This window comes from Epinephelus moara, chromosome 24 (genome assembly GCF_006386435.1).
Source record: "Epinephelus moara isolate mb chromosome 24, YSFRI_EMoa_1.0, whole genome shotgun sequence".
Taxonomy (NCBI): domain Eukaryota; kingdom Metazoa; phylum Chordata; class Actinopteri; order Perciformes; family Serranidae; genus Epinephelus; species Epinephelus moara.
Window position 1 is genome coordinate 7,805,427 of NC_065529.1, and position 27,336 is coordinate 7,832,762.

Sequence of the window (27,336 nt, forward strand, 5' to 3'; positions counted from 1 at the left end):
CTAGGAGCCTTTTCAGTGGCACTCAGTGGAGCATCGTGTATAGAGAGCAGAGATGGGTGAAAAACATTTCAGTGAGTGCACACTACATCATTTACTGCCTGTATCACCGCTTCAAGAGGGCTGTGTGGGCAAGTCCAACCCTGCTCTTTTGCTTTTAGATTTACTGAGACTCAAATCTGACATAGACATTTCTATGATTAATGACTGAATCATTGTATTGATTGACTTGTTAGTTTAGTATAGATGCTAGAACATTAGGTTGTCAAACCCCATGCAGACTGTTTCAGAATGCCATTTTTTTTTTAAAGGTTTAAGACCTTTTTGATCAATTTGAACACACTCCATGCCAGTCTGGTTTCAGCTCCAAAAGAATGATATGAAACACAAAGCAACCATAACCAAAGGATACAGTAATAATTCAGAATGAGTGTGCTGAGAACTGTAACAGTAAAGAGATCAAATCAAGTGGAGGAGTGAGATTTTGAAAGAGCTCAGTACAGCTTCATGCATTGTCTTGCTGGTTTTTCCTCAGGCTGTGGCACACTCTGGCAGATTTTGCTGCTTCCATAGCAATGTCTGTTTTTTCACTAAGTAAATATTGAATTTTCTGTTGGTCTTGGCGTGTGTCAAATCCTTGGTGTTTGAGTTTTATTTTGGTAGAGAACTGGGTTCCTATTTGTTGTAATGGAGGATATTATACCCACCCTCTGCTATCCTGAACCAACTGGTTTTCATGCCCATTTTTAGCTGTACTTTAAAGTGAAACTGTAATTTTTAATTGCATAATTCCTCTTCTTACTTATAAAATGTTTAATTCATAAGCAATAAAATTGACCATTGTTCAGTTGACCTTTCCCAAGTCCTGCCGCTTTTTGCTCTGTGCCGTCTCTGATATGATATGTGCTTAGCTTGTCCATGTTGAAAGGAAAACCAAATTTTGAAGTTAGTTATAACATGTGGCTGCAAACGGTCACAGTCTTCATGGATACATCGTATAGGTTGTGTACGTTAATCCAATTTGATGGTTTAGACAAAAGTGAGAGCCCTGTTGTTCAAGTAAGGGATAATGTATAGTAGGGAGTTATTTTTCAACTGTCACTGGCTCACTATACATTATCCCGCTTAGAACATGGCTTACTACTAAAACATTCAGTGATGTGACACAAAATAATGATTAAAGCACGTTTTATTGATTCAAAATTGTTTGTGCTGGTTTGCTTTTGACGGCCCTGTGATTTTCTCTTCCTTTCCTTTTTTTTTTTTTTTTTTTGCTAGGGACATGTCATTTTTTAGCCGAACATCAAGCGTTTTGTCCACTCCAAATATGTTAAAAGTGATGTCCTGAAAATGCTGCATTTTGCCACTCCGATCCTATTTGGCCTGTGTGGACTAACATTAACTGATTTTGATGCTCCTCAGTCTGAGGCCGTTGCTATGGCGTCCCTAGCAATGGAGCAGCAGAGCAGCGGTGATACCTCAAGAAATAAACACAGCAGAATTTTGTTGATTGACCAATCAGAATCAAGTATTTAAGAGTGCCATGTTCTAAATAAACATATTGTTCTATTTCTAAATGAATTAACTAACAATAAGTTAATCACACATTCAGTCCGCTTGGCACTCTGCTGCTCCGTCTCCCCAGACAGAGTGCCGAGAGAAGGCTCTGCTACTCAAAAAGTGTGTTCTTAATTACCAAACAGTGCATTCTGACGGTGCTCTGAAATTACGCACGGCCCTGTTTGTGCCACAGTGCGCACTGCACTTAGAGTTAGTATTTCCAAATGCACGCATAGTCAATCTCAAGTAAGCTAATGTTAGCAAAACGCTAGCTAGCTAGCCAGCTAACATATAACTACATCAAGAGGAGTTAGCCTAATGTCAGATAACCAACGTCAGCCATGTGTGCTTCCTACTTACTGTATGTCTGCGGTAGAGATTTTGAGAAGGGGGGCCAGTTTGGTTACTGACATATTCTTAAGATGACATGAATTATCATTCTGCCCCAATATTTTCAACAGTAAAGAGAGATTAACGTTAGTTAAGCGGGAGCGTGCCTATGTTCCCACAGCCCTGTGTTCCCTATGTTCCCACAGCTCTATGTTCCCACATTTCCTTTTTCATAAATTTGTATCAGATTTTATCCCCCTTTCTCCCAATTTGGTAGCCAATTACACCCAACCTATTATCCAGTAGCAATGGACTACAGATGGAATGTAGCTTTTAGCTAAATCTGGTGCGTCCATCTCTTTGTTTATTGCAAACATTTAATGTAAGTGCACATTGTCCTTTTAAAAAAACAAACTAAACTAAGTAGCACAGAGGCATTCCACTGACTAGCTTCCGGTCAGATCAGTCGAATGAAGTGCAGCAACTGGACGCAAACCATAGTTTGCAGTGCATCAACACCTCTGGGAGGCCGGGTTGGCATAGAGAGGGGGTTCTCCTGGGATGCTTGGAGTTACTTTCCAGCCCTCTGGAGGCATCATAGGCTCATGGAGGAAACGTTAAGGAAGGAAGATGCCTATTTGAAACATAGGGCTGTGGGAACATAGGGCCTAATTTTAAGAAAAATCTTAGAAATGTGGGAACATGGGGCTGTGGGAACATAGGGCCTAATTTTCAGTGAAAAAAAAATTCTTAGAAATGTGGGAACATAGGGCTGTGGGACCATTGGGCTGTGGGAACATAGGGCTGACCCCAGTTCAGCACCATGGTCTGTATTCAATGGCCTGATAAAGTACTTTACTAATCCCTAGAAGGGGAAAAAGGGAAATATGCCTGGTCATAGAGGGGCAATGTTGAATGACAATCTTGTCAAAGGCTGCAAAGCACAATGCTGTCAGTGTCCTTTGCAGCCATAGTAGCTGCTGTATGGCAAAAGTTATACAGGCTCACTAACTGTACTGCAGCTGCCACATCAGTTTACTGATGAAATCAAAAAAAATGTTTTAAATGTTTGTAGTAATGTTTGTTTCTGCATTTTATTCCCCCCAGAGTGTGACTGTTAATTACTGTTATTAATAGTATATGACCTTAATTAACATGATTCTTTAATTCATTACATTTGTCTACACAGTGATATGATGACAAGACGTGAGTGTAAGAATATAGTAGTTTATAATTAAGGCTCTACATGAAAAGGCTTTTACAGAGCAGGGCCTGCAGATAGTTTTATGTAGAAATATATATAGTGGTAGAAAAAAACAAACAAGAGAACTATAACATGCAGGCAGCAGATGGTTACACCCACTTGGACCTGGTGTGGGACTGATATGACCTTCGCCGCACTAGAAAAACAATCACTTACTGCTATCACAGTGGCGTATGTTGAAAAAAAACAAAAAAAACAAAAACAGAGTGGGTGGTGGTGGTGGAGGTGGAGGTGGGTGGGGACAGGGGACAGGGGACAGCCTCCACTGGGACAGGACAATAGAGGACTGCATTAACAGCTTCTGTCTCATGTCCCAGCAGAGGTGTCAGCTTCGTGGCATTGTGTTTAGCCCCCTGGCAGCGTGACCTTGTCTCACTGAACAGTGGCTATTAATTAGCCAAGCATATGTGTGTGTGTGTGTGTGTGTGTGTGTGTGTGTGTGCTGCTGGGGGTGAAATGGTGGGTGATGGGTAATAGGTGGGTGGCTGGAGGGGAGGAGGGTGTGAGTGGCATCCGTTCGCAGAGAGCCTGCCTGCCTGGCTGTCTATATACGATCAATGAGCTGGAGGAAGGTGCATTGGAGGCGAGGTGTCTGCAAGGGCATTTTCCGTGACATTAAAGAGCTCTTTGAGCTATATGTTGTGGCCACGCTTCCTCTGTCTCCCCTATCCTCCTTGCATGGCGTTGCCTCCCAGTGTTTCTGCTTCATAGATGATGATGTGCCTTGTTGGACTTCATAGCTCCTGTGTGTGTGTGTGTGTGTGTGTGTGTGTGTGTGTGTGTGTGTGTGTGTTACTGTCTTTCTCTGCCCTTGGCCGAGGCTCCAGAAAACATGAAGTCATGCTGGGCGGACTCCATGAGCGAGTGATTTCTCTCTGCTTTGCTCTGATCGAGGTCCAGCCAGCCACAAAAGCCTGCCATCCCTTTCCGCTGCCCCCCAACCCCTCTTCACTCCCCTCCTCCTCCTTGTTCCCCTCACCACAGCCTCCACTTTCACTCCCTCCCCAACCACCCTCGCTCAAAACTCTCCTTTCTTTCTTCCTTTTATCTTCCTTTCCCCTGGTCCATACTCTTAACCCTTTCTGCATCACCTTGACCTTTTGTCTGTCTCTCCTTTCTTCAGCCGCTGTTGCCATTTTTTGGCTTGTAAGCAGCAGGGCCTAATGATAGTCATTATGATCTCACTTCAAATTTGTCCATCCAAAACATTAAAACAATAACTGATTTTGATCAAAAACTCATCAGTGAAATCATTTGATTTCAATTAAATTAAAATTGGATTTCCAACATCCATAGATTAGGATTCCTCGTGTGTTTCGTGACCCACTGACCTTTCCTCTAGTGTCATAATTATCAAACATAATTTGACTGTAAGAAATATCCTGTTATTACAAGGGGATTGCAATGAATTAAACACATTCAGGCCCCCCAAAGGATGACCCTTTTTGATTTGAATGACCCACTTGGCTTTCCTCTTTTGCCACCCTTAGAAGAAACTCTTTCTCCAGAAAAGGTTTTTTTCCCCCCTCTGCTCACACTCTTTATGGAACCGTGCATGTATCAGGAAGAATTCTTTTCAGTTCTATTTTAAATTTTGATTGTTTCAGCAATCCCTGTGAGCAAAAACCTCAGGCTTCAGACTGCTCTGAATACTCTGTGTAGAACATACTTTTTCTACTCACCCCCCAATTTCCACATACTCTGTCTGCGCCACAGTGCTCCGCTTCGTCAGAGATACGCGCCAGGTCTATTTTTCAGTGACTGCACGTCCATAGCAAGTCAAGCCACATAGCTCAGATCACACCAAAATACAACACAATGCAAGGACTACGGATTGTAAACTCTCAATTTTTTAAAAATCATGTCACATCCTGTCGCACAAGTTGTCAGTCAGTGCGAGGGTCCGTGGAAAGATGAACGAGGAGAAACTCATACTGGAAGTGGAAAACCATAGTATTTTGTATGATACCACACATCCTTTCTACAAGGATACAAACCGAAAGGAGAAGATGTGGTGTGAAATTACAGGAGTTTTGGGAGTGAATGGTGCTTTTTGTCGTGTGATTTCGCAGTTCCCACATGAGCTAGCGGCTCCGCTGCGCGGCGCGGTGCTCCAGAAACGCATCCAGTAGGCGAGGCTATGCGCCGTCAGTCGCTCCAGATTGCGCAGCGCAGACGGAGTATGTGGAAACTGGGGGTTAGGCTACAAGTAGCATTGGCTTGTGACAGATTTCTTTATATGGTCATCTGCCCCAGGCACACTGCTACAAGTGATTACATTACATACACTGCTACATGTACTTACATGCTAATGACAGAAAAACCTGTAGTCTTGATTGCTGATGTTCTTCGTTCTTCCTGATTTCAGATCATATTCCTGCTGGAACATGTCCCGTTGTGAAGATTTTGGTTTAAAAACTTTGATTGGATTTTTTTATGATAGAAAGTGCCTCTATACACCATTACAGTCATTACCTTCCTGGCTGCACTGATGGCGCAGAGATGCCAAGATATGGAAGATCAGGAAAGGCTGACTAATCAGAGCACAATGGGCTTTTTTAGGGAGACAGGCGCTAAACAGAGACCTCTCAGACAGAGGGTGAATACAAGTGTTTGAGCACAGACAGTATGAGGACGAGAAAGTGATTTTTGACTAATAAAGCATGTAAACATGTTCAAATAGGAACCCCAAATACAAGCATGAACCTGAAAATGGACACATCACGTCCCTTTTAAGCTTCAGATTGTTGTGGCCACCACTGTTAGTTAGGGAGGAGCAGTGGAATTATTCTACTTGTATACTGTTTTTGAGTACTATTATATTTGTACTTAACATTTTCATGTTCTTCTAATTTATACTCATCATTCCACAGCAATGCTCCTACAGCTATAGTTTCTAGTTACTTTGTCCATTACACACAGGACATAGATTACAGTCAGTAGCACTGTTAAAATCAGCTTCAACTCACCCAACTGCAACATGAAAATGATGCTTATATATTTATGCATCAGTGATAATAATAATTCAATAATATAATGTTTGCAAGGGCCATTTGCTTTGCTGTTGAGTAGTTAATCTATCTATTCTTGTAATACTTTCATACTGTAATTTAAATAACATTTAGTTTTAAGGACTTTTACTTGTACTAAATGATTTCACATTGTTTCATTGCTGCTTTTACTTTAATCATCTGAATACGTCGCCCACTGGGGCGGAGCATTAGAAAGTTAGCAGCAGGCTAGCAGCTGTTTTTTTGTACTGAGATATAACATATTCTGAATTAAATTATTCATATCAAATCATAATTTAGAAAGCCTAATGCACTGTAAAATAATCAGTGACAGCAAGAGTATTTAATCTAAATGTACCATTTGAATTTAATCCAGCTTTGTTGTGATTTTGGACAGCATTACCAGGATGAATATACATTTATTTAACCAGGAAAGGGTAAATAATATATGAAATATACTTTTTCTTTTACCTGTCAAACATCATTATGGTGACATCTATTAAAGATGTGTTAAAAATTTTAACAGTGTTTAATGTTATCTTAATTTGATGCTATAAATTAAGACATTTGAATGCCTAGCTTACTGAGTTACTAATTTTTGTAGAACTTTTTTATTGCTTGTTTTCTTCAGAGACTCAGTGCGCTGATCGCTTAATAATAATTAAATATGATCACTCACTCACTTTCAATGAAAATGTATTTTAATTACATAATATGGTCACACAGTGTAAATGTTTTACAAATGTTGTGGTCCAACAAATGACTAGAAACAAATTGTTATCCAAAACATTGCAGTTTTGAGGGAGCTGCTAGTAGAGCTTTAGACTTAAAATTTTGTTTTCACCCCAGACCCTATCTCTTATGGCAACTCTCGCCCCATCATCCTCACACCCTCACACATGGAAACACACCCCCTCCTCTCAGTTTCCACTGCCAGGGTATCTAGTTAGCCACCAGCAGGCTGCAGGACGACCATTACCCCCCACCCGCCTCCCTGCCAGCTTGCTGTAGCACGACAGCTGGTACGATAAAGCAGCACACCTCGTCCAGAGAGCAGCTCCACACCGGAGGTGGAGTTAAGGCTAGCAACAGTGTGTGTGTGTGTGTGTGTGTGTGTGTGTGTGTGTGTGTGTGTGTTTGGTGGATGTCCTTCAGCACTAAGAGCATTGGAGGGAGATGTAAAGAATGCTAATAAAGTGAATCACCAGAGTAAGGACTGACTTGGCCAGCCCTGGCATACATACACTGTATTTGTGTGTGTGTGTGTGCGTGCGTGTGTGTGTGTGTGTGTGTGTGTGTGTGTATGTGCGCGCCTGCATGTGTGTGTGTGTGTGTGTGTGTGCATGCGCGAGTGCTTTCCCATGCATTTGAACACCCTGATGTTCGCTCTCTCAAGTCAAGTGAAGAGAGAGCAAGTGAGAAGTGGGCGAGCCAAGGTTAAGCACAGGAACACAATGATGGGCTGTGCATTTTAATTAAGGCTTGAGCAAACACTCTGCAATTCCCCTAAATGGCCCCCTGTGATGGATGACAGGAACCAGTGTTGTCTATTTTTCTTCTCAAGAGGAACTTTTGTGCGAGCGGCAGTGTGTTTGGACACAAAAGGCCAGACCAGCCAAAGTCCCTCGCTCCTTTAAGCTTTATTGACTCCTGGCACTACATGTAGAGGGAGAGTGTTAGAGAGAAAATGAGTTACCTTGGTACACATCTCCAATGCATCTGCTATGCACTTCCAGTGTGTGTGTGTGTGTGTGTGTGTGTGTGTGTGTGTGTGTGTGCATGTACATGTGGATGCGTGTTTGTACTGTGTCAGCAACAGGAATCTGTCCAGGAAGACTCACCACTGTAGACCCGCACAGGCAAGATTTCACTTTTCAACAGTACAGTTTTAAACTCTGCTGGACCCACCGCCGCTCCGTCTTTACAAACTTTTCAAACGGATAGAACTTTTTTAGAATTCTTGTGGAGGTCCCAAACTTTCCAAAGATTCTAAATCTGTCTGTCCGAATTTAGGAGAAATGTGTTGAAAAAATATGCAAGTGGAATAAAAATTCAAATTGATGGAATGGTACAAACACCCCTCCCTCCTAAAAAGAAGGTCTTGTTTGCAGTGTCCAGAAGACAATGTTGGCATTGTATGTTTCTGCAAACCACAAATGTGTTACATTTTAATTTTTCATATTTATCATATCTATCAGATGGCTGCCAAGCTGCAGTTGACTGTTTGAGAGCAACAACAACAAAACTGGTTGTTTTTTAATGAGTCATTGTTGTGTTTCCTGCAGCTTTCCTTTCAAATGTGGGTATATTTTGAGTTAACCATCGCTATCTTTCCAGTGGGGATTCTGCCCCCAAAGCCAGGTATTTCAAGCCAAGATATGGGCTTTTTCCCAACCATAACTAAGGGTTTTTTGTGCTTAAACCGAACCACATGCTAACCACAGCGTCGTTAAAATTCAAAGTCTGGAGTGGCAGAGCGCACTCTGGGCACTCTGTCTAGGGAGATGGAGCAGTAGAGCGCAGAGCAGAGTGAATGTGTGATTAACTTAACCGTTTGTTAATTCATGAAGAAATATAACATTTAGTTTCTTCGACCAACAGAGCTATCATTTTTAGTGTTGAGCGTCAGACTGAATTTATATATGCACCATGTCAGGTTGCTAAGTCTCCAGGACCGCTAGTGTTAGGCTACTTGAATAAGTAAACACTGACCAACAGGACCAGGCTGGCTGACCTGTACGCTCTCACTCAGTGGATGGATAATGTCACAGGATTGCTGAAGGTGGGATGCGCCAGCATTGTGGTTGGATACTATGCCAATCTAACAAAGGAGGACGACACTTGAACGGTTTCCTCTGTTTTGTTTTGCTATAGAAGCTAACGTTAACTAACACGCTAAAAAGTTAGCATTACGGAGAAATCCAATATTCCTCTTAATACCTTCCCAATATCTGATTAGATGGACATGAACCCATCTTACACATAATGATAGTCATCCTTACAACAGTAAATACTTTTTCCTTAACCTGATATAAAGTGTGCGCAGCACATGGGAGCATTTTTGATGATCGCCTCTGTCCAGTCCTTTCGTGTTATGGCATTTAACCATAGCTGTCTTTGTTTTTGTTGACGGGCAGTGGCGGCTGTTATGCGATAGAATTTAAGTTTTGATCCATGACTCCATCTATTCTGGCACCCAATAACACAACTAGATGACATTTTAAGACTCCTGTGTAACCTACAGGTGGTGACAAGTCATGTTTTGCCTCCAGCTAATAAAATGGCGTCATTGTGATGTTGGCCCTAATAGGGTCTCAAGCACATTTACTCACCCAGTCAAAATAAGATAGCACCCATTTCAGTCACTGACCCAACTGTGAACAGAATAGTTATAGTCCACTAGACTCCTTGATGCTTTCATTGCCTTGCTGTGTGACATTGGTAACGTTAATGTGAGAAGGTCTGGGTGATGAGGTCATTTGTAACACTAATCATGTACACACCAGGCAAATCAGTCATGTTGTGGAAAAATCACTTATCTTTATTTTGTATAGATCACATCCAACATGAGTTTCAATTTTCTGACAATACCTGCTGCCTGCAGGTTTATCCAACCCTTTTATTTAGTTACGTTCCTCTTTTTCCAATTCACTCAGTATGCATTTATCATCTCCTGCCCTTCATCTGAATTTCATAATAGTTGCGTGACTGCAAACAACCTATTGTTCACCAAGTAGGATATGCCATGTGGGCTGGCCACCATCTACTATAGGCAATACACTGAGTATGGATAAGTACAGCATGCAACCCCATTTCATAATATCTGAACGACCTCTTTAATGACTTTATATTCTCTTGGCTTGTTTCATCTATAACAGTGCATCATGTTTTGTAAACAGGTCAAATGTTAAGTTGTAATCTTCAAGTAGCTGTAAAGTGTGATGAAATAAAAAGTACAATATGTTCCTCAGAAATGCACTGGAGTTGTATCAAGAAGCATTTTTGTTGTAAAAAATCATTGATTTCTTTTTTCTATGAGCAGATAGCTTGAGGGAAAAATGTCACCTCTTTTTTTCCCTTTTGCCTTTATAAGGGCATTTTCCTTTAATGTGCGTACAATGAGAACACTCCACAGCGCTATAAACTGCTGGGCGACAGCTGAGTCTGACCACTGGCTCTGTGACTTCACAGGGGACTTGTAGTGGGAGCAATAACCCCACAACCTGTGCACTGCACTGGGATGCTGCACAGCTCAACGAGCCTCTGTGGTGGTGTTAGAGGAAGAGCATTTTAATATGTCTGATGAAGGGAAATAAAATGTGGCCACTGTGCATGGCTGTCTGTGTGGATGCTTGAGCTGGGAATGGAACCTCAATATATTTTTACTGTGGAATGAATAGTGTCCATAACAGTAGGTATTAAAAAGTGTCAGGTACTGAAAGTTGACACTCGTGCTTAGTAACAAATCTTGTTAACTCGTTTATTAATCAGAGATTTTATCTGATTTAAATTAAAATGTTTTTTCAGGTTGTGCTGATGCAGACCCTGATTTTCTGATTGTGCCCACTGTGTCTGTGGCGCTGAACACTGTATATTGTATTAGGCTGTGTCATTGTAAACATTTCAGAGATACTCAGGTCTGTGTGTACATTATCATGCCTGATTTTAAAACACTCAAAATGCTGCAAACCTGGGGCCAGATGCATAAAAAAAATAAATGCTGTGTGGATTTGTGACCAAAACTGTGTGAGCACAAAGGCAGATATGTGCATATGCATTCCTTTTGCCAGATTGATAAAGCCGTGCGTACGCCTGATTCTGTTTTATAAATCTCAATCATTGTGGCACTGCGTGCACAGGCACAAGCCTCATTCCCACACTCACTGTTCACCATATATGGGTGTAGAAATTCACTTAAACATACGTTTGTATATCCATACCTGTGTCATTTCACCATTCACCTGACATGTCAATGAAAAATATGGTAAAAAAGTTCCGTTTCAACGACTGAGTCGCATCGGCAAGGTTCATCAACGATGCCAGAGCAGCTGTCATTATCAACACATTCTCAACCTGACCTCATCATATTTGGACAAGTCTGGACATGGACTTTCCATGTCCACACATGACGTGCAAGGTACCCTGGGTGCGTTGGTTGTTGACGTTTTGGATTGCCGTGTCAACTCCTGTTACATGCTTTGTCCGTTTTCAAAATACACCTCCATTTTCACAGGAAATATACAGTTTGCACTACGTCAGGACAACACCATAAATTGACTTTTACTTACTTCGACAACTGGTTGAGTTAGGCAACATAAGCACGTGGTTGGTTTTCATAAAAAAGAACGTGGTTTGACTTTGCAATCTTACAGGAAGCGAATGCCGGCCTCGGGTGTGAAAGTTAGTGGTTGTTGGACCTATCCACCACCCCTCTCACTCTCCTTACTTGGACTTCCACTGCCTTAACTTTTGTTATTGTCCTGCTACATTTCCACCTGACACCACCGGGTGCCGTTAAACAGTAATGGTGATTGGCCGCATATCACGCCGATGTGAAAGGACAGCTTTTTCCATCGGTGTCTGACACCGAAAGTCACTGACCAAGCAGTGGTTTTCAAGGACTTTGGAGTGAGACCGGGATATCATTACGCACAGCTGTAGATATTTGTAGCATCCTTAACACTATTTGCTTACAATTCTGCAAACCATCATCACTGTAAAATCTCAATCATCATTATTAGTAAATGTCACAAGGGTGATCAGTGATTAATTTATAGCAGGTATGTGGAAACTGACTTTACAAAGTGCTCCACAGGACAAAATTAAACAATCACTGACAGGAAGGTGAATAAAAATAAGATCAACTTTATTAATGTGTCTTTGATAGACATTTTACAAACTGCAAAAACAATAAAACAATCAGTGAAGTTGGCAAACCACCGAAAGAACAATGTTTTCAGTCTCAATCCGTTTTTTACATCTAGAACCTCCCGTCTACAATGCACCCTCGTTTTGAGGCCTTGGCTCAGATTCCAGAGTTGCTCCTTAAGGAATCTGATCCGTAATACTTAATATCTTCCTTATCATATCACCTACAGCTAGTTTAGCTAAAACCATGCGTATGCCTGGTCTGCAGAACGCGTGAGGTGCGCACATTCATACTGCACATTAGTCTTTTATAATACCAGTTTATGCGTGGAAAAAGGCGTATGCATGGGTTTTGTGCGTACACATTGTTTATGCATTGGGCCCCTGGATTGTCCTCTGTATGGCATTTTACCGTGAGGATGGCACATATATTTCCATATATATGGCTTGAACGTTTTATATCTTCCTCTCTCTGTGTGTGCTGTGTGGTGATGCAGATGAGCTCTGACAGAGAGGGGGGTTTAGTCTGAGAGCGTGGAGGGGCAGAGGCAGTGAAGGGAGAAGAGGGATGGATGGGAAGAAAAAGGAAGTTTGGTACCGTTGCACTACTTTATGCAGAAAACCAATACAGTGGTTGTTACTATTTTATGAGGAAAAGTTTGAATCTAAACCTGCAGTACCACCTAGCAGAAAAACAGTACTACTAAACATAGTGCATAAGGTAGTGTGTGTGTGTGTGTGTGTGTGTGAGGGATGACACGTGAATATAGGTCATAGCAAAATATTTTCTATGAGAAAAACATACTGTATGTAAGGCAGCAGGTGTTGAAACATAAAATTTGGTTCCACTTTAAGGTTCTGTATGCAACCACTGTTTGCTATGTTTATAGTGGAGTAATGGCATCCTCAACAGAGAATGAAGTTATGCTCCTTCTTTGTGTAATGTAAACTTTTGTGTTCGTTGTTGTGGTAGAGATTCCAGGTTATTGGCGCCACTCTCCATTAGCCTCATATGGCAGTTACCACTAATATCGGGACAGCATTAGACAGATAGATAGATAGATAGATAGATAGATAGATAGATAGATAGATAGACTTTATTTAATCCCCAGGGGGGAAATTTAAAATGTCCTCAGCAGCAGGGTTCCCTAAAGCAGTGAAAATACTCCCAATACAACAAAGGTGGGACTTTTTTTTAGATGGCTGAAATATTTTTTGCTTCTGACCTCATGACAGCAGTACATAGCTCAGCTTCTGTGTTGGCACCTCTGCCCTTTCTTCAAACTGGGACCATGCCAACAGACATTTACTGTATGTAATACACTGACTATGGATAAGTACCTCCACTACCCCACTTAAAAATATCCAAACTATCCCTTTAACAGCGTCTTTCAGCACATTTGCTGTTGTTAGCACTGTTTTTGGAATCTGCACCGATAGCTGCTATCTACTGGCTCAGCCTCCTTTATATTGAGAACTGTGTGCAGACAGTCTTGCCCCAGATTCTGAATCGTACATGTGCTCTTAATGTTGCATACAGCTCCTTTAACAATTCCATCATCATTCCTAATCTGTGCCCAATGTACGTTGAACTCCCAGTAACAATAGCAAAGGTGTTGCAGTTTCCTGCCACAATGCCACAAACTAAAACCTAACCATGGGTTATAACCACAAATAGTTGGCATAAACAATCACATCACAAGGTCCACTCAGCTGTTCTGCAGCTTTCCATTGTATTACAAAGTGGACTGAAATATTGTCTTTGTTCTTGTGTAGCATTGTGGATGGGATTGTCAATATTTGGACGCTAAGTAGGATTCTTGTCTACTCTGAGGCACTGTCTTAGATAAATTTCTGCTTCGGTTAGACAAAGTGACATTCAAGATGTTTCAATGTTCCTTATAGGAAAGCTTGTTTTGTCATCGTCTTTAGTTGTGTAGTCCTTTCGATCCATGTCTCCTCTTAAAGTGATTCTATCTATCTATCTATCTGTGGAATAATGATAAAAGCTTGTCCTCATCGTGAGCAGGCTTTCTTCATTTGACAATATAGACCTTGTAGTTAACACGTTCAAACCTTCCTGTCATAACAGCAGCTCTGCCTTCCTCTAGTTCTCTGCTTTTGAGAACTCAAAAGTTAGTGAGACTGACACAGCAATGTGACAAAGCCTGAAAATCAAACTTCCAACACTCTCCTCAGCGCTTATTCTCTTTGTTTTACCAGAGCTGCTTCTTTCTCTGTGAGGCAGAGCATCAGCTAAATGCCTATAATATTAATATTTATACATACATACAGTGGAGTGCAGAACATTTTATTTTTCTGTGGTGAAAATGTTCCCCTTGACACTATTACAGCTTCCCTCCCTCCCTCTGTCTCTTCCTATTCTCCTATTCTCCCCCCCTCAGCCCAATAGTAGGCCACTGTTCACCTCCTCTCATTCTCTGCTGCTGAGTGGTTGCCATGCAGCGGGCTGTCCATCAGTGACCCGGTAACTGTTGCTAGGAGAGGAATGTAATTTCATCGTTTGTGCTTAATTCTTCTCCTACTTATGCACTCTCCTTACTCTATATTCTTCTTCCTTTAGCTTCTCTGTCACCCTCCTCCTCTGGCTTTCTTTAAGCCCATCTCTTTGCTTTGATCCCCATCTTATCCTCCTCCTCCTCCCATTCTCATCTGTCATTCCTCTCCTTCCTCATCTCCTTCAATGTCCTTCACCTCTGTTTCCAATCCGCCTGCTGTCTCTTTGCGCTGTCACTGACTTATACATTTGTTATTCTTGTGGTAGAAGCCCATTGGAGACCTCCCTACCTGGGATGGGATTCAGTTTGGGCCTGTCTGCTTCCCTTAATGATGCATCAGCACTGGATAAGTAAAGCCTTTTAAATGGACTGTTCATGGGTTTAAATTTATTCATCCAATTCAAAGCAACTTGTTTCAAAAGGTCGACAAAGAAATCTTATCAATCTCTAGTCATAGAAGTAGTTTTGACTATCTCGCTCATGGGATATCAGTATACTGTATCTTCAAAGAATGATTCGTATGATATCCTACGAAATTTGCGCCACACAAATTACATTACATCCTTAATGTACAGTCACGTAATTAATGTTAAGTTATTGAGCTTAGGTTTAGAAAAAGAAACATGGTGAGGAGATAACTTAAAATAACTCATTTCCATCCATCTTGAGGGGAAAGTCCCAGTGGAAAGTCTGCGTTTCTGTGACCCATCCACCAACCCAACGTCCCCCTTGCAAGACCACTTAAAACTGCTTCCTTCTTTACTCCCATCAACACGTGATCACAGCCTTTCCAAATACATGGGGTATGTATGAATTTGGGTGCATGCCTTTTCGTAGGAAAACAAACAGTACAGAACAGTTTGTGAAAACAGTCTGGTCTGTAATATTTCTACCAAGTGGACTGTACTGATATCTCATCATGTATGTGTAATATAATTATTTAAATTTGAGTAAGTACATTTTCTTGTGTATAATCATCTGAAAATAAGAACCCTGTCTTTGTTACCATAGCATGAGCCATTTGTATCCAAATAGGGAGTGGGTCCTTGTCTACAGAGATTGCCATGTTCACCGCCATGTTTCTACAGTAGCAGAGAATGGACAAACCAAACACTGGATCCAGCAAGGACCATTTGTGTTTTCGCGTCAGCCAAGAGAGTTAGAGGCCTGTCTGTGATGAGCAGCATTGAAAAAACACTGATTTTTTTTAGGTGAAACTGCTTTAATTCAGCTTCCGCTTAAAATCTCCTGAACGTCTGGACTTTAAGTTATCGGAGCCAAAGATAAGCACACAATAACATGTGGTGGGCAAGCTGCCTTTCTGCCACAAACTACCAAACTGTGTTGGATAAACACTGATTTGTAATGTGAAACTGTTTAATTCAGTGTTTCTACCAGTTTAAATCACCTGGTCTGTTTGTGGTCGAGAGGAAAAGACCTCTGTGGATAATTCGACTCCTGGTAAAAACCTCCTGACCACTGAACACTGAAGGAATTCTAAGTGAGAGAAGTTTCTGCTGGTTCCAAGTGCTAGACAACACTAAATTCCACTAAATCTAACTGTACCTTTAAGGATTTTTTTTTGAGATGATAAATGTCTATTCATGCAAAGCATTTATTTTCTCTCTTATTGTAGCCTGAAAAGATTAGGGTTGTCCCCTAAAAGTCTATGACCCTGAGTAGACTCTCATTTTGTCAGTCGAAGCACTTTGCACTTTTTTTTAGCTTCGTAATTGCACACAGAGTAATGCAGGAGCAACAGCACAGCAGGTTGTACACTTGAGCCCCAACATGACCTAACCAAAAAACTAACTGTGATGGAAGGAGAGAAGGGTTGTAGAAACTGAGGGCAGTGCAAGGCCAGACAGCATGAGGGAGCGCAACTAGTGTCCGTTGGGTGCTCTGACACTCTGAGTTCTGTTCTGAGTATCAGTGAAGTTGGCTAAACTACTTCTGAACCAGACGCTGGTCCCATCTCCTCTCCTGCCCTCAACCCAGTGTGTCTAAGGTAGATAGATAGATAGATAGATAGAAAGGTAAGGTAATTACATTTTTTAGCCACTGAGCTCATAAGCAGAGACAGTTCATAATTGTGTTTGCTAATGCACAGTAAAAACTGGGATTCTCTTTTTGGATGACGTTACACACTACCACCACTTGCTGGTATGGAAAGTTATTTCTTCTCACCCAGACGCAACCAGTTGGCCGTTGGCTGCAGACTCTGTGGTGTGTTCAATTGCAACTTTTTGGCCGAGACATAGGTGATGTCAGGTGATGCAATATCGGCCTTCATTACCACAAGTTGTTTGATGTCAGTTTGGTGTGTCTGGGCCTGAAGGAACATCTGGACAGCTGCATGCAGTAACCAGAGCTAAGCTAGCTCATAATGGTCATTAAATACCCTCAAACAGTTGGCCAACTGTTTGTTATACCTACAGTGTCTAGGTGGGAACACGGTTTGGGAGTTTGGATGGGAAGCAAATCAGGTTAGCATGTAAATGTCCAACTGGTTTGGTTCACATGTGAAGGCAGAAATGGATTCTCACCTGATCGGAATTATATATACAGAAATAAATTGCTTGACTTTTACAAATATAACATAAAATAAAAATCACATTCACAAGAATTTATAGCACACTAAAAAAAATTCTATGGAGGAGAGGGTTTTTTTGCAGTGTGGAGACAGTGGCAGTGCTGATACTGCTGCAGAGCAATTCGGGAAAGCCATGGCTGTCATGACATGATTGAAGGACAACGCACTCAGAGGCTTTAGAGAGGTCAGGTGAGGAGGGGGGAGCGAAAGACAAATTGATGAAAAGACAAGAAAGAGATAGAGGGAAGGGGAAGAAGAAGATGTGTTTGGCGAGGATGAAGGGGGTTAGGGCGGGGTCTGTGCATAATTACATTTTCTGTTCTGAGCAGTATTGGGAATCAATAATGTAATTCATAGAAAAGCCATAGAGCTGCCTCTCATTGGCATTCACAGACATGAGGCACGCTTACATCCCAAAGAATTAAAACAAGACGGTGAGGGAGGGGGATTTGGAGGGGGGGCAGAGGTGTCTGTCACTGAAATAAAGACTCACTCTTTGTTCATCCTGAGGTTTTCAATCTCCTCCACAATGCCGGGCAAAATGCTGGAGACTTTGACTTTCCATTACAACATGATTGATGCCTTCACGTTTGCCTGGTGTCCATGCACGATGAGACTTGCTCTGTCCCTGCTGATAATCAGACACCACACACACATATACACACACACACACACCGTCCTCTAATCACAGCTAGCCACTGGGGTCAAATGTGAAATGGCAGTTCCCTCCTCCAGATGCTGCCACTGTGTATTTATGGTGGGCTGAGGTGAGTTTCCCCACTTAACCCAACAGCACATATCCCAGCACATGTGACAATGAAAATGCAGAACTCAAACATAAACACACGCCACTCATTTAAGAGAATTTGATTCTAATCTTGAATATTAAGCCAGGTTTATAGATTAACTCAGTGATTGATGCACTGTTCAGTGTTGTGGCGTTTACTGTGGTGGCACAGTCCAACCAAACATGCTTTTCTTTTAGAAAAGCATGTTTGGTTTTCCCAGGGGAAGGTCTTGTGTTTTGTGACCCATCCACCACCCCAACCAGCCTCCTTACAAATCGCTTCATTGTTTGCTCCCATTGCTCCCATTGGTCACGTGATTGCAGCCCTCCATAATATGTAGGTTATGCACAAATCATTGGCTCATGCAAGATGACCTTTGAAATCCTAAAATTTCAAAATGCTTGACGAAGATCTCAGTTGGATCGAAATGTTGCACAATAAAAACTACTGGGAGCTTTTAATAGTGTGTGGATCTTCTGTCTGGTTATTGCTTTAGGTTTAGAAAAAACACCATAGTTTGGCTCAACATTCACACAGTAGGAAAACACTGGGTTCCTGGGTGAAAAGTCTGGCGTTTGCTGGATCCATCCACCACCCCTCTAGCCCGCCCCATAGGGCCTTGCAGCTCCTTAAGTTACGTTGTTTTCTTGTCAGGTGGTGTATAATACCACTGCAAAAGGATGGCTTTTCTCGTTGGTGTCTGACACGGAAATCCCTGACCAGGCATTGTTTTTTTAAGACTTCTGAATGAGTGTGTTATTTTTGTGGACTAGAAATGAAGAATTCAAACAGTATGGTTTTGGACACAATATGAGGATTTCATGGAGATTGTATTGTTTGTTTTGTTTTGTTTTTCCGAAGTCTGCCACTGCTGTTGGAACAGATTAAAACAGCAAAGCTCTGTGAGCCTGATTTTGGTGATTTGCAGCTGAAAAGATGTTAAGGTGATTCTAAAAAATTGGGTTAGATGTGGTTGAAATGTTTACACTGTGTATATCTAGCTTACATATACGACTTGTGCATGGTATTCCTCACTCAAAGTAAAATGTCAAAAAGAAGAAGAAAAATCATCGTTTGACTTGTACTGTATTCTCACTGAGGCTTAAGACGTGCTATAAATTGAAAATTTAAAAGCGGCCTTCAGCAGGTCTAGAAGAAACCCCAGTCATTTCCTTTTAGCATGATTTTTGTCCTGTGAAAGATCTTTAAAAGGCCAAATCACAGAGCACAGTGGAGCCATTAGGAGAGAAACTGTCAGAAATCCTGTCCTCCACTTTAAAGAAGCCGAGTGTTCCATCTCTGCCTTTTCTTTAGCAGGGATCAAGGAGGTCTCTCAGCCCGAGAGGAGGCGATTTAAAGTTTCACACATGAAACCAGCGGAGAGATTCTTGATTTCTCTCCATTTGAACATTACTACTCCCAAATGCAACACAGGAGAAATTAAATTCAAAGAAAACGGCTGCTGTGCTGTAATGTGTCTGAGTGTGAGAGGGGATTTTATGTTTTGAATGCTTTGAGCCTTAAGGCATCTATTAGTGTCTGACTGGTCTGTGCACCAACTAAGGTTACTTTGTTTGAGGGCAACCTGTAAACCTAATGAAGGCTGATTGTTTGCCATGAGCAGCTTTTCTACCATTTATATCTCCCCAGGACAGAAAATGGCCTGTGCGGAGTTTGCATGCCTCGTGTCAGCGTGGGTTTTCCGGCTTCCATCCACAGTCCAAAGACATGCAGGGTGGGGATAGGTTAAGTGGTGATTCTAAATTGGCCATAGGTGTGAATGTGAATGTCAATGGATGTCTTAATCTTACACCTAATCGTAACTCCAGCATTATATCAATACTGATGCTGTGATCTATGTTTTTTTTTAAAAGATGGTATATGCTTTTTTTTTTTTTTTTTTGTTCTTGAGGACATTCTTAGACCATGGCCAGATTAGTTTGTTGGGGCCGATTGACCATCTGTTTCTTCTCCTCACCCTCTGTGAATTGTGTATGTGCTCTTTGGTACCCAGCTCACACAGCACACTCATTGTATGCTCAGAGACCCAGAGAAGAACTGGTACTCCTGTACTGGAATAAAACAAACTGGCAGCAGGTTTTCTTGTAGGCTAGTCAAGGTGTAAAAAATAACTAAAATGCTGGCTCTCCCTTTGTGGATTTACTGTTGTTCTGAAGTGGTGCAGAATCCCTTACAAATTTGCAGTTACAAAAACTATTTGACATACAGTAAACCTGTGACTTTTGGGGCCTCTAGATGTCTGGGGTCTCGGGGCCCTGTTGATAATCCAGGCTTACTTCAAACTAGGGATGCACAATAATATCAGCACACCATCGATATTAGTCAATATCGGAACTGGCCAACATGCTGATAATATTGGTACATTATCGCTATCGGGCTGATATCTGTTTTAAAATAAACTATTAGAATCAGCCAACATGCTTTTTCTTATTTTGCACAATGCATGAATATTACATACACTGAAAAGCATTGTGTTTCATGTCTCCATCTGCTGGTGGGCCATCACAATAAGAGTTTGCATGCATAATATGACGTTACTTCCACTGCAAAAGAAAACTAATTATCACTAAAATTAGCCAGGAGAAAAAAGTGGCTATATTGTTATTGGTATCTGTTATAGGCCAAATATGTTTGGGAATTTGCATGCATTCATTTTCATTAGAGAATGTACAGTATATGAGTAAAGCCTGAGTATACTATGTCATTAAAAATGTCAAAAAATAGTATGTCATAAAATGTCATGAAAAGTAATATTATAGTATTTTTTAAAAAAAAGTACCATAAAAAGTCACAGTATTGTATGTCAAAAAGTCACAAAAAAAGTAGTGTAGTTTGTCAAAAAAAAGCCATAATAAGTCATAATATATTATGTCAAAAAATAAATAAACAAATACAAACCATAAAAAGTCAAAGTATATTATGCCAAAAATTCAAGTCATAGTTTAATATGTCCGAAATATCATCAAACGTTTAAGTATGTAATTAAAAAGTCATAGTGTGTGCACTTTTCTTGTGCTACCCTCAATCATATGCTGCCTCCCTAAAAAGGCAATCAGTCATCAAAGGGTTGAGAACACCTAATCTTATCTTTTGTTTCAAAATTTCCCTAAGGTGGAATTCCCCACAGACCACCCTGGAGGGTTGGGTCGCAGATAGTGTATGGGTTAAAAATGGTCCCTCTATGGCCCCTGTGTGAAATAGGTGATTATGGCCATGACAAGAAATATTGAACCAAAGAAATTTGAGTTGGTCATTTATCTTACTTATATTTAGTCCCTACATAAGAAAAGCCAGAGCCTGTATTGTCTGTCTAATCTGTATTCTCTAATATTTGAAAGTATTTTTCTGAATCTGCTAAATCCTTTAGTTCTCACTTGTGATGCTGTTTTGGATGACAAGGCACTGAGGACTTAGGTTGTCCTTAAATGTATGTGAGGTAGCTCAGTCTGTTTTCTAGACAGTGAAGTTCCACAGCGTAGTTATTCTTTGTTGTTGACCTTTGTTCCTACTGTGAATGTTATTATGAGGCAGCTTGCGTGGTAAGGCAGCTAAGGACACAGTTGGCTGTCATCCTGCCCAGCAGGTGTCCAGGCAGGGCTGCAGAGTGCTGCTGCAGCTCTGCTACAGTTTATGCTAACCTGCCTGTCCCTGTCTCCTCCTCCCCCACAGCGCTGACAGGAAGCCAAGCCGAGTCCCAAGCCCCTATCCAAGGCCTTCGCAGAGCCACGGCCGATGGGACACGACTCCGGAGAGCCGCCACCGAGGAGACCTACTGGGCCTACTCAGGTGTGTGTGTGTGTTTGTGTGTGTGCTTGTGTGCTTGTCTCTCTGTGAGAACCAGCCTGAGTCTTTCCGGTGTGGAATTTGTGGCAAGCCTCCAGTTGTTCAAGCATGCTGTGGAAAATTTGCAAAGCCTTACACTTTTCAGTACTGGTAACAAGCTGGAAAATAACAAGAAAAGTTGGGTATTCAGGAGAAATTATTTTGCCATTTTCATATTTGTCTTTTGCCAAGAAAACTGTAAGAAATACTGACACTGTGTTTAGACTCAGATAAGATGGTTCAAGTGTTTTAAATAGGAAGCTTTGGGGGGGTCCGAACTTTCCAGAATTGTGTTTGCTACAGACGCCAATCTTGATGAAGTGGGTGACTTTGTCATTCTTGTTATGTCCAACACATGGGATGTCTCAGGTGTGTAGGTTGAAATCCTCACTGCACTAAAAATCTCTAGCAGCCCACATACCAAAAAGGAAAATTCCTGAAGAGATCATTAACATGGTAAAAGCTGCACAAACAGAATACATTTAGTCATAAGACTGTCATCAGTTTTGTTAACAAAAAAGCAGCGCCGGTAAATACGTCACTTATGTTAATCAAAGGAAGTGGGTCATTATGGTCCCACAAACCATCATGCAATGGGTAAAGGGAGCAGTAGAATGTCACAGCTGCCTCAGTTATGTGGTTTGTATTTATTACAAGAGAAAATAATAATCAAATGCTAAGTTTTGTCATTGAGATTAGAGGCATGGACAATTTTAAGTCCAAAGAAACCCTACATTTATTGTGAAATAGGCATCTGTCCTTATCTCGCACTCTTCAAGAGTGATGAATCTGTTTAGCTGCAGCAGGAGACATAGTAGAGACGGGGTGACTGGCTTCTCGAAATTGTCTGGCTACAGGACATTTCCTGGTTGTTTTTATCCACTTATTGCATTTCACAGGGGCAGGAAATCAAAATCAAATGTTTTTATTTTTTTATTGTATTTTTATATTAAGTGTCATCCCAGACCAAGATGTCCCAGACATTTGAGGAAAAATGTCCTGGAAAATATGATAACCCTGTCAAAGGCTTAGGTTCTTGTAAATATTACAATAAAGCCTTTATTAGCCCCAGCTGCTGAAAATGTAGAATTGACCCTTTGCTAAGTCCCGCCTCTCGAATGCATTGGCCAGCTCCGACAAGGGTTTGACAACTCCACAGCTGTGCTCCATAGAATCATAGGCAATAGTTTCAGATTTTCTTCATTTTCAGGCTGGGTTAGTGGATTTCAAGCTAAATGTTGTGCCTGGGGTACGGTGTAATAATGATACTCATTACCTGGAGAAGTTGAAAGGAGATATACCTTTTTTCACTGTTCCAGAACCAAAATCAAACCCTGAAAAGTGTAGAGTTAGCTAGCTAGCTAACTCTACACTTTTCAGTAGCTAGCTAGCTAGCTATGGAAGGTATAGCCTACTGAATGTATACACATGTTGCTTTTGCTTTTTCATTATTATCACTGTAAAGACTTACCCTGCTGTACAGGAACCAGTGAAGGGAAGCAGGAAAACGCTGCCGATATTCAACCAGCTGTGTATCATGCAGTGTGTGCAAATGAACAGTGTTTGGCTTTCCCCTGAGCTCCCTGCACATCCACAGGTGGCGGTCCAGGCAGTGGAGGCGGCACAGGGGGAAGCCAAACACCGTTAAATGCAGTGTTATGTCAATCACAATGCAATGATGCATAGCCATCTGAAAATCTGTCAATGTCTTCTGTCTCGGTCGCCAGGTGATGTGGTGGTTCACTCTCAAGCTATGATCTGGAGCCTTTAGCTTTTAATTTGTTTTTTGCTGCTGAGTGAGTACGCAAATTGTAAAACCTTCTGTCTGCTTCTCTCTGAAATTACTCTTTTTATTATATTATTATATTTTCCAAAAATGTGCCAGTATTTCTTAAATGAGTGCAGTTAGTTACAGCGTAGGCTCCATGCTACCTCCAACAACTTGACACATTGTCAGGGCCAGGGCTTAGCAAAGGGTCAGTTAGGTATTTATTTTAAACATGCCTATATTTAAGGCGTTCACTGTCAATACAAACTTGGCACTTCCTCCATATTTACGTGTTGTCTTTATAAATGCAGGATAATGCACATTTCCACAGTAGTAATTTCATGAGTACACCATGTCATACAAATACTGTTCCTACTAATTAAGGGCCTTTGCTTCTATTTAGCAGTTTCTATGATCTCTGTTCAGCTACCGTCAATTAAACTCAATACATTCTGCATCACATTAAAAACCTTTCTACAGCTCAAAGTGCATAATCACCTGCCATTGGAGGCTTTTAATGTGAAGCATCTGTAGGAAGTGTATTGATAGCAGCTTACTGTAACAATGAATGAAAGAATAGAAAAGAAGTTGGCAGAAATAAGGGACCAGCCTTTTACTCTTTGTGCCTGGCATGCCCCTGTTATTATAAAAGACCCAACATTATTGAGTTCTGGCTTTTATTGTAAAATGTACAGTACAGTGTCTCGTGTAACATCTACCCCCCACTGGTCTCAGGCCAGTAGGGGCAAGCCAAAAAAATGTTAAGAAATGAAAGTAACTCTGTTTTCCATCATTTTAGTGACTTATTATACAGAGTGAAGTTCATTTTAGACTTGTTTGCTTTCCTATAATATGTAATGTTGATAAACAAAACCATACAAAACATACCCCAGTCACTGTTTTCCATTCTCAGGATCAGGCCGCTTCAATAGTATTTAGGCCGACTACCCATTAGCTCAAAGAGACAACTACCAGGGACCCCTATTACATACATTGTGTAAAACTGAGTAGCATGGCTAGGTGTGTTAGCCTCATCTGCACTTTCCCCAGTGGTTTCTGAGGTGGACCGTATTTCAGAGTCTCTTGACTGAAAAGTTGTGGCTCACAAGAATGTCTATGCACTTGGAATAATAATACAGCTAATAAGCTAATATGTTATGTAAATGTGAGCTAACTAGTTCATCTCATCGTTATGGATAAGTGCTGCACAGTGTAAAAGGGTAGCAGGCTGAGGGTACATCCCAAAATGTATGCATTTTGTCGTCCCTATATTTCAGTGAATCACGATGCATTTCATCGGGCATCTTTTTTCTGTCTTGAAAATGATGACTTTGCTGACGTTGCAGACTCTGAACACAGACTTCACTCAACTTGCCTGACATAAACCTTTACTGGCCCTGGGCCACTGGACCATTGGCTATGACGGGCCCTGCAGCAGGTTTAAAGCCTCCTGGTTTAGGCTCAGGATTAGATGTTAGAGTTTTCAGTAAGCTTCACAAGTACAAAATGACAAAGCTGTGTGATTTAGAGCGTGCTGTATGTGGGGGTGTGTGTTTTAGAGTTAAGACAGTTATGTACCACTGTCACTGTAATATGTTTGCCTTCCCCTCTCTCTCTCTTTCTTCCTCTCTCAGCCTCTCTCCTCGTTGCTCCTCTGGCCCGGAGGTGTCTCCGGGCCCTTTTTTTTATTTTACCAGTGCTTCAGAAGAGAAAAAAGCCACTTCCGCTGTCCCTTTAGAGGCTTTAGTTTTTCAGAGGGGCAGCATTAATCTTTCACCATGCAAGCGACACAAGCCTCAGGCCACAAATGATCTTTTAGTTTATTTATTTCAATATTTCCGCTCGCTCGTCTAACCCTAATTGGTCGCCCGTCGTGCCTGCGAGAGTGCAGGAACTTGTGGGTAAAAACAGAGCCAGTGACAGTTTCACTTAGTGTTCCTCCTGCTGATGCTAAGATCTACCGATGCTCTCCTGCTGTCCCCCCCACACATGTTTGATCGCAGCTCTTACATAAGATGCTGATGTAATGGTGGGCAGGATCCAGGCAAGAGAGGAAAACAATAGAGAAACAGCAGGCTGACATACTGGTTGGTGTATGTTTTATTTTTAAGTCATTGAAGGAGCCACGGAGATTAGAAGTTAAGTTTCTCACCTTGGTCTTGTTGGTCAGTATTTCTTAAGGATAGCACAGGACCATAGTCATCAATATCATTGTGGAGACTGTGGACAAAAGCAAAGATGTAGGAAAGGTTTTACAGAATCCTCAGTTCAACCTAAACTTAATGCATTTTTTAGGAGGAATACAAGTTTTCATCGGTGTTAAAGACTTCTTAGTATATGATTGTTACATAAAAAGTCCTTTACACTGCCACACTTCACACTCTTTCCCATTATAGATGATTTTGAGTTATACCTTCTCTGACACACACACACGCACACACACGGTCTCCCTCTTGTTCTCTCCCCTCCGATGACTTCTCCAAAGTTTCCTAAACTTCCGTCTGTCCTAATTAGCTTGTTCTAATCGCGTCCTCCAGAGGTCTGACAAACTTGAATCAGGACCTCAGTGGGCCGTGGCTGTTCTGCCCTCTGCCTGATCAGAATGGCAGATTAAAACCCAGCACAATGCTGACAAATCAAGAGTTATCTAGGGACGGCCCTATACCTCCAGAATGAGAGACAGAGACAAAGAGACAGAAGGAGACAAAGATTCACACAGGCAACCTCTGCCAGTGCTTCATTATCATGTGGGATCACAGTTAATCTGAAATGTATGTGTGCCTCGTTTACCAAAAGGCAACTTTGACAGTTTTAGTTTTTCAGGAAATTAATTTCTGACTTGAAGAAAATAAGAACTAAACATACAAATCTTGTGAAATAGCATCATATGACAAAAATTAAGTTATGTTAAAAAGGAGAATTGTGCTTGCATTTTTTTGTTTTGGCAAATACAACCGTGTCATTCAAAGTGAACTGTATTGGATGCTACTGCAAACTTACAGACTGTACCATTTCATGAGGCCTCGAGATGTCAGCTGTGTCTGAAGCATTTCAGGGAGAAACATTCAATTGAACTGAGCTTAAAACTGATAAAACTTTCAGCAGTTCAGATCAACACACTTTTCTTCTCCATTTCATTGACAGCTGAGGCTCCTGGTATTAAAATTTTGAAAATGTAAGTAGAAATAATTACAACTAACTAGAACATGCATTTACTGCAGAAACTGCATGTGAATGCTGTCAGCTGAAATAGCAAAGCATTGCTGAAAATATAGGACTTTAATGCGCAAATGCTTTGCACTGCACAGCTGAAAAAATTGGAAAGTGAAGCTGTTGGAGTTGGAAGCTGAACTGCATTACCTAAAGAACTGAAAAGGCTGAAAAAGGAAATGCTTTGTACTTTTCAAATCATTAAATGTAGAGAAAAGGTGAATACAGGCATAACTGTCTGCATGGTTTCTGTAGCTGAAAGTATGCTGAAGTAGGAGTCGATTGAGAAAATGTAAGGGTGATGTATATTACTTTGTGAACCATTTAAAGCTTAAAAGAAGTCTGTACATAAAAGTATGGAGATTAGCAGAATTTCAAAGTGGATAGGATTGAGCATTTTAAGAGTTTTTTCAATTCACTGCAACTATTGAAAATTTTAAAAAAAGAGACTGCTCTCAAGACCAATACTGATTTGGTGTTATATATGTAACAGTGAATTGATTGTATTTAAAATGTTTATCTTGTATAGTTCATTGTGAGCATAAAATGCCAGAAACACAAGGCTTGGCCTGTTGAGCAAATCTG

At 41.2% G+C, this 27,336-nt stretch overlaps 1 protein-coding gene across 1 annotated transcript in view; it reads left to right on the top strand.

Moving 5' to 3' along the window:
- ptprga (protein tyrosine phosphatase receptor type Ga) overlaps window positions 1-27,336 on the top strand; it is a 613,968-nt gene that overhangs the window by 109,939 nt on the left and 476,693 nt on the right. The window contains exon 2 of the mRNA XM_050039320.1: window positions 21,621-21,737. Coding sequence (XP_049895277.1) covers window positions 21,621-21,737 — 117 coding nt within the window. The remainder of the gene's footprint in view (window positions 1-21,620; window positions 21,738-27,336) is intronic.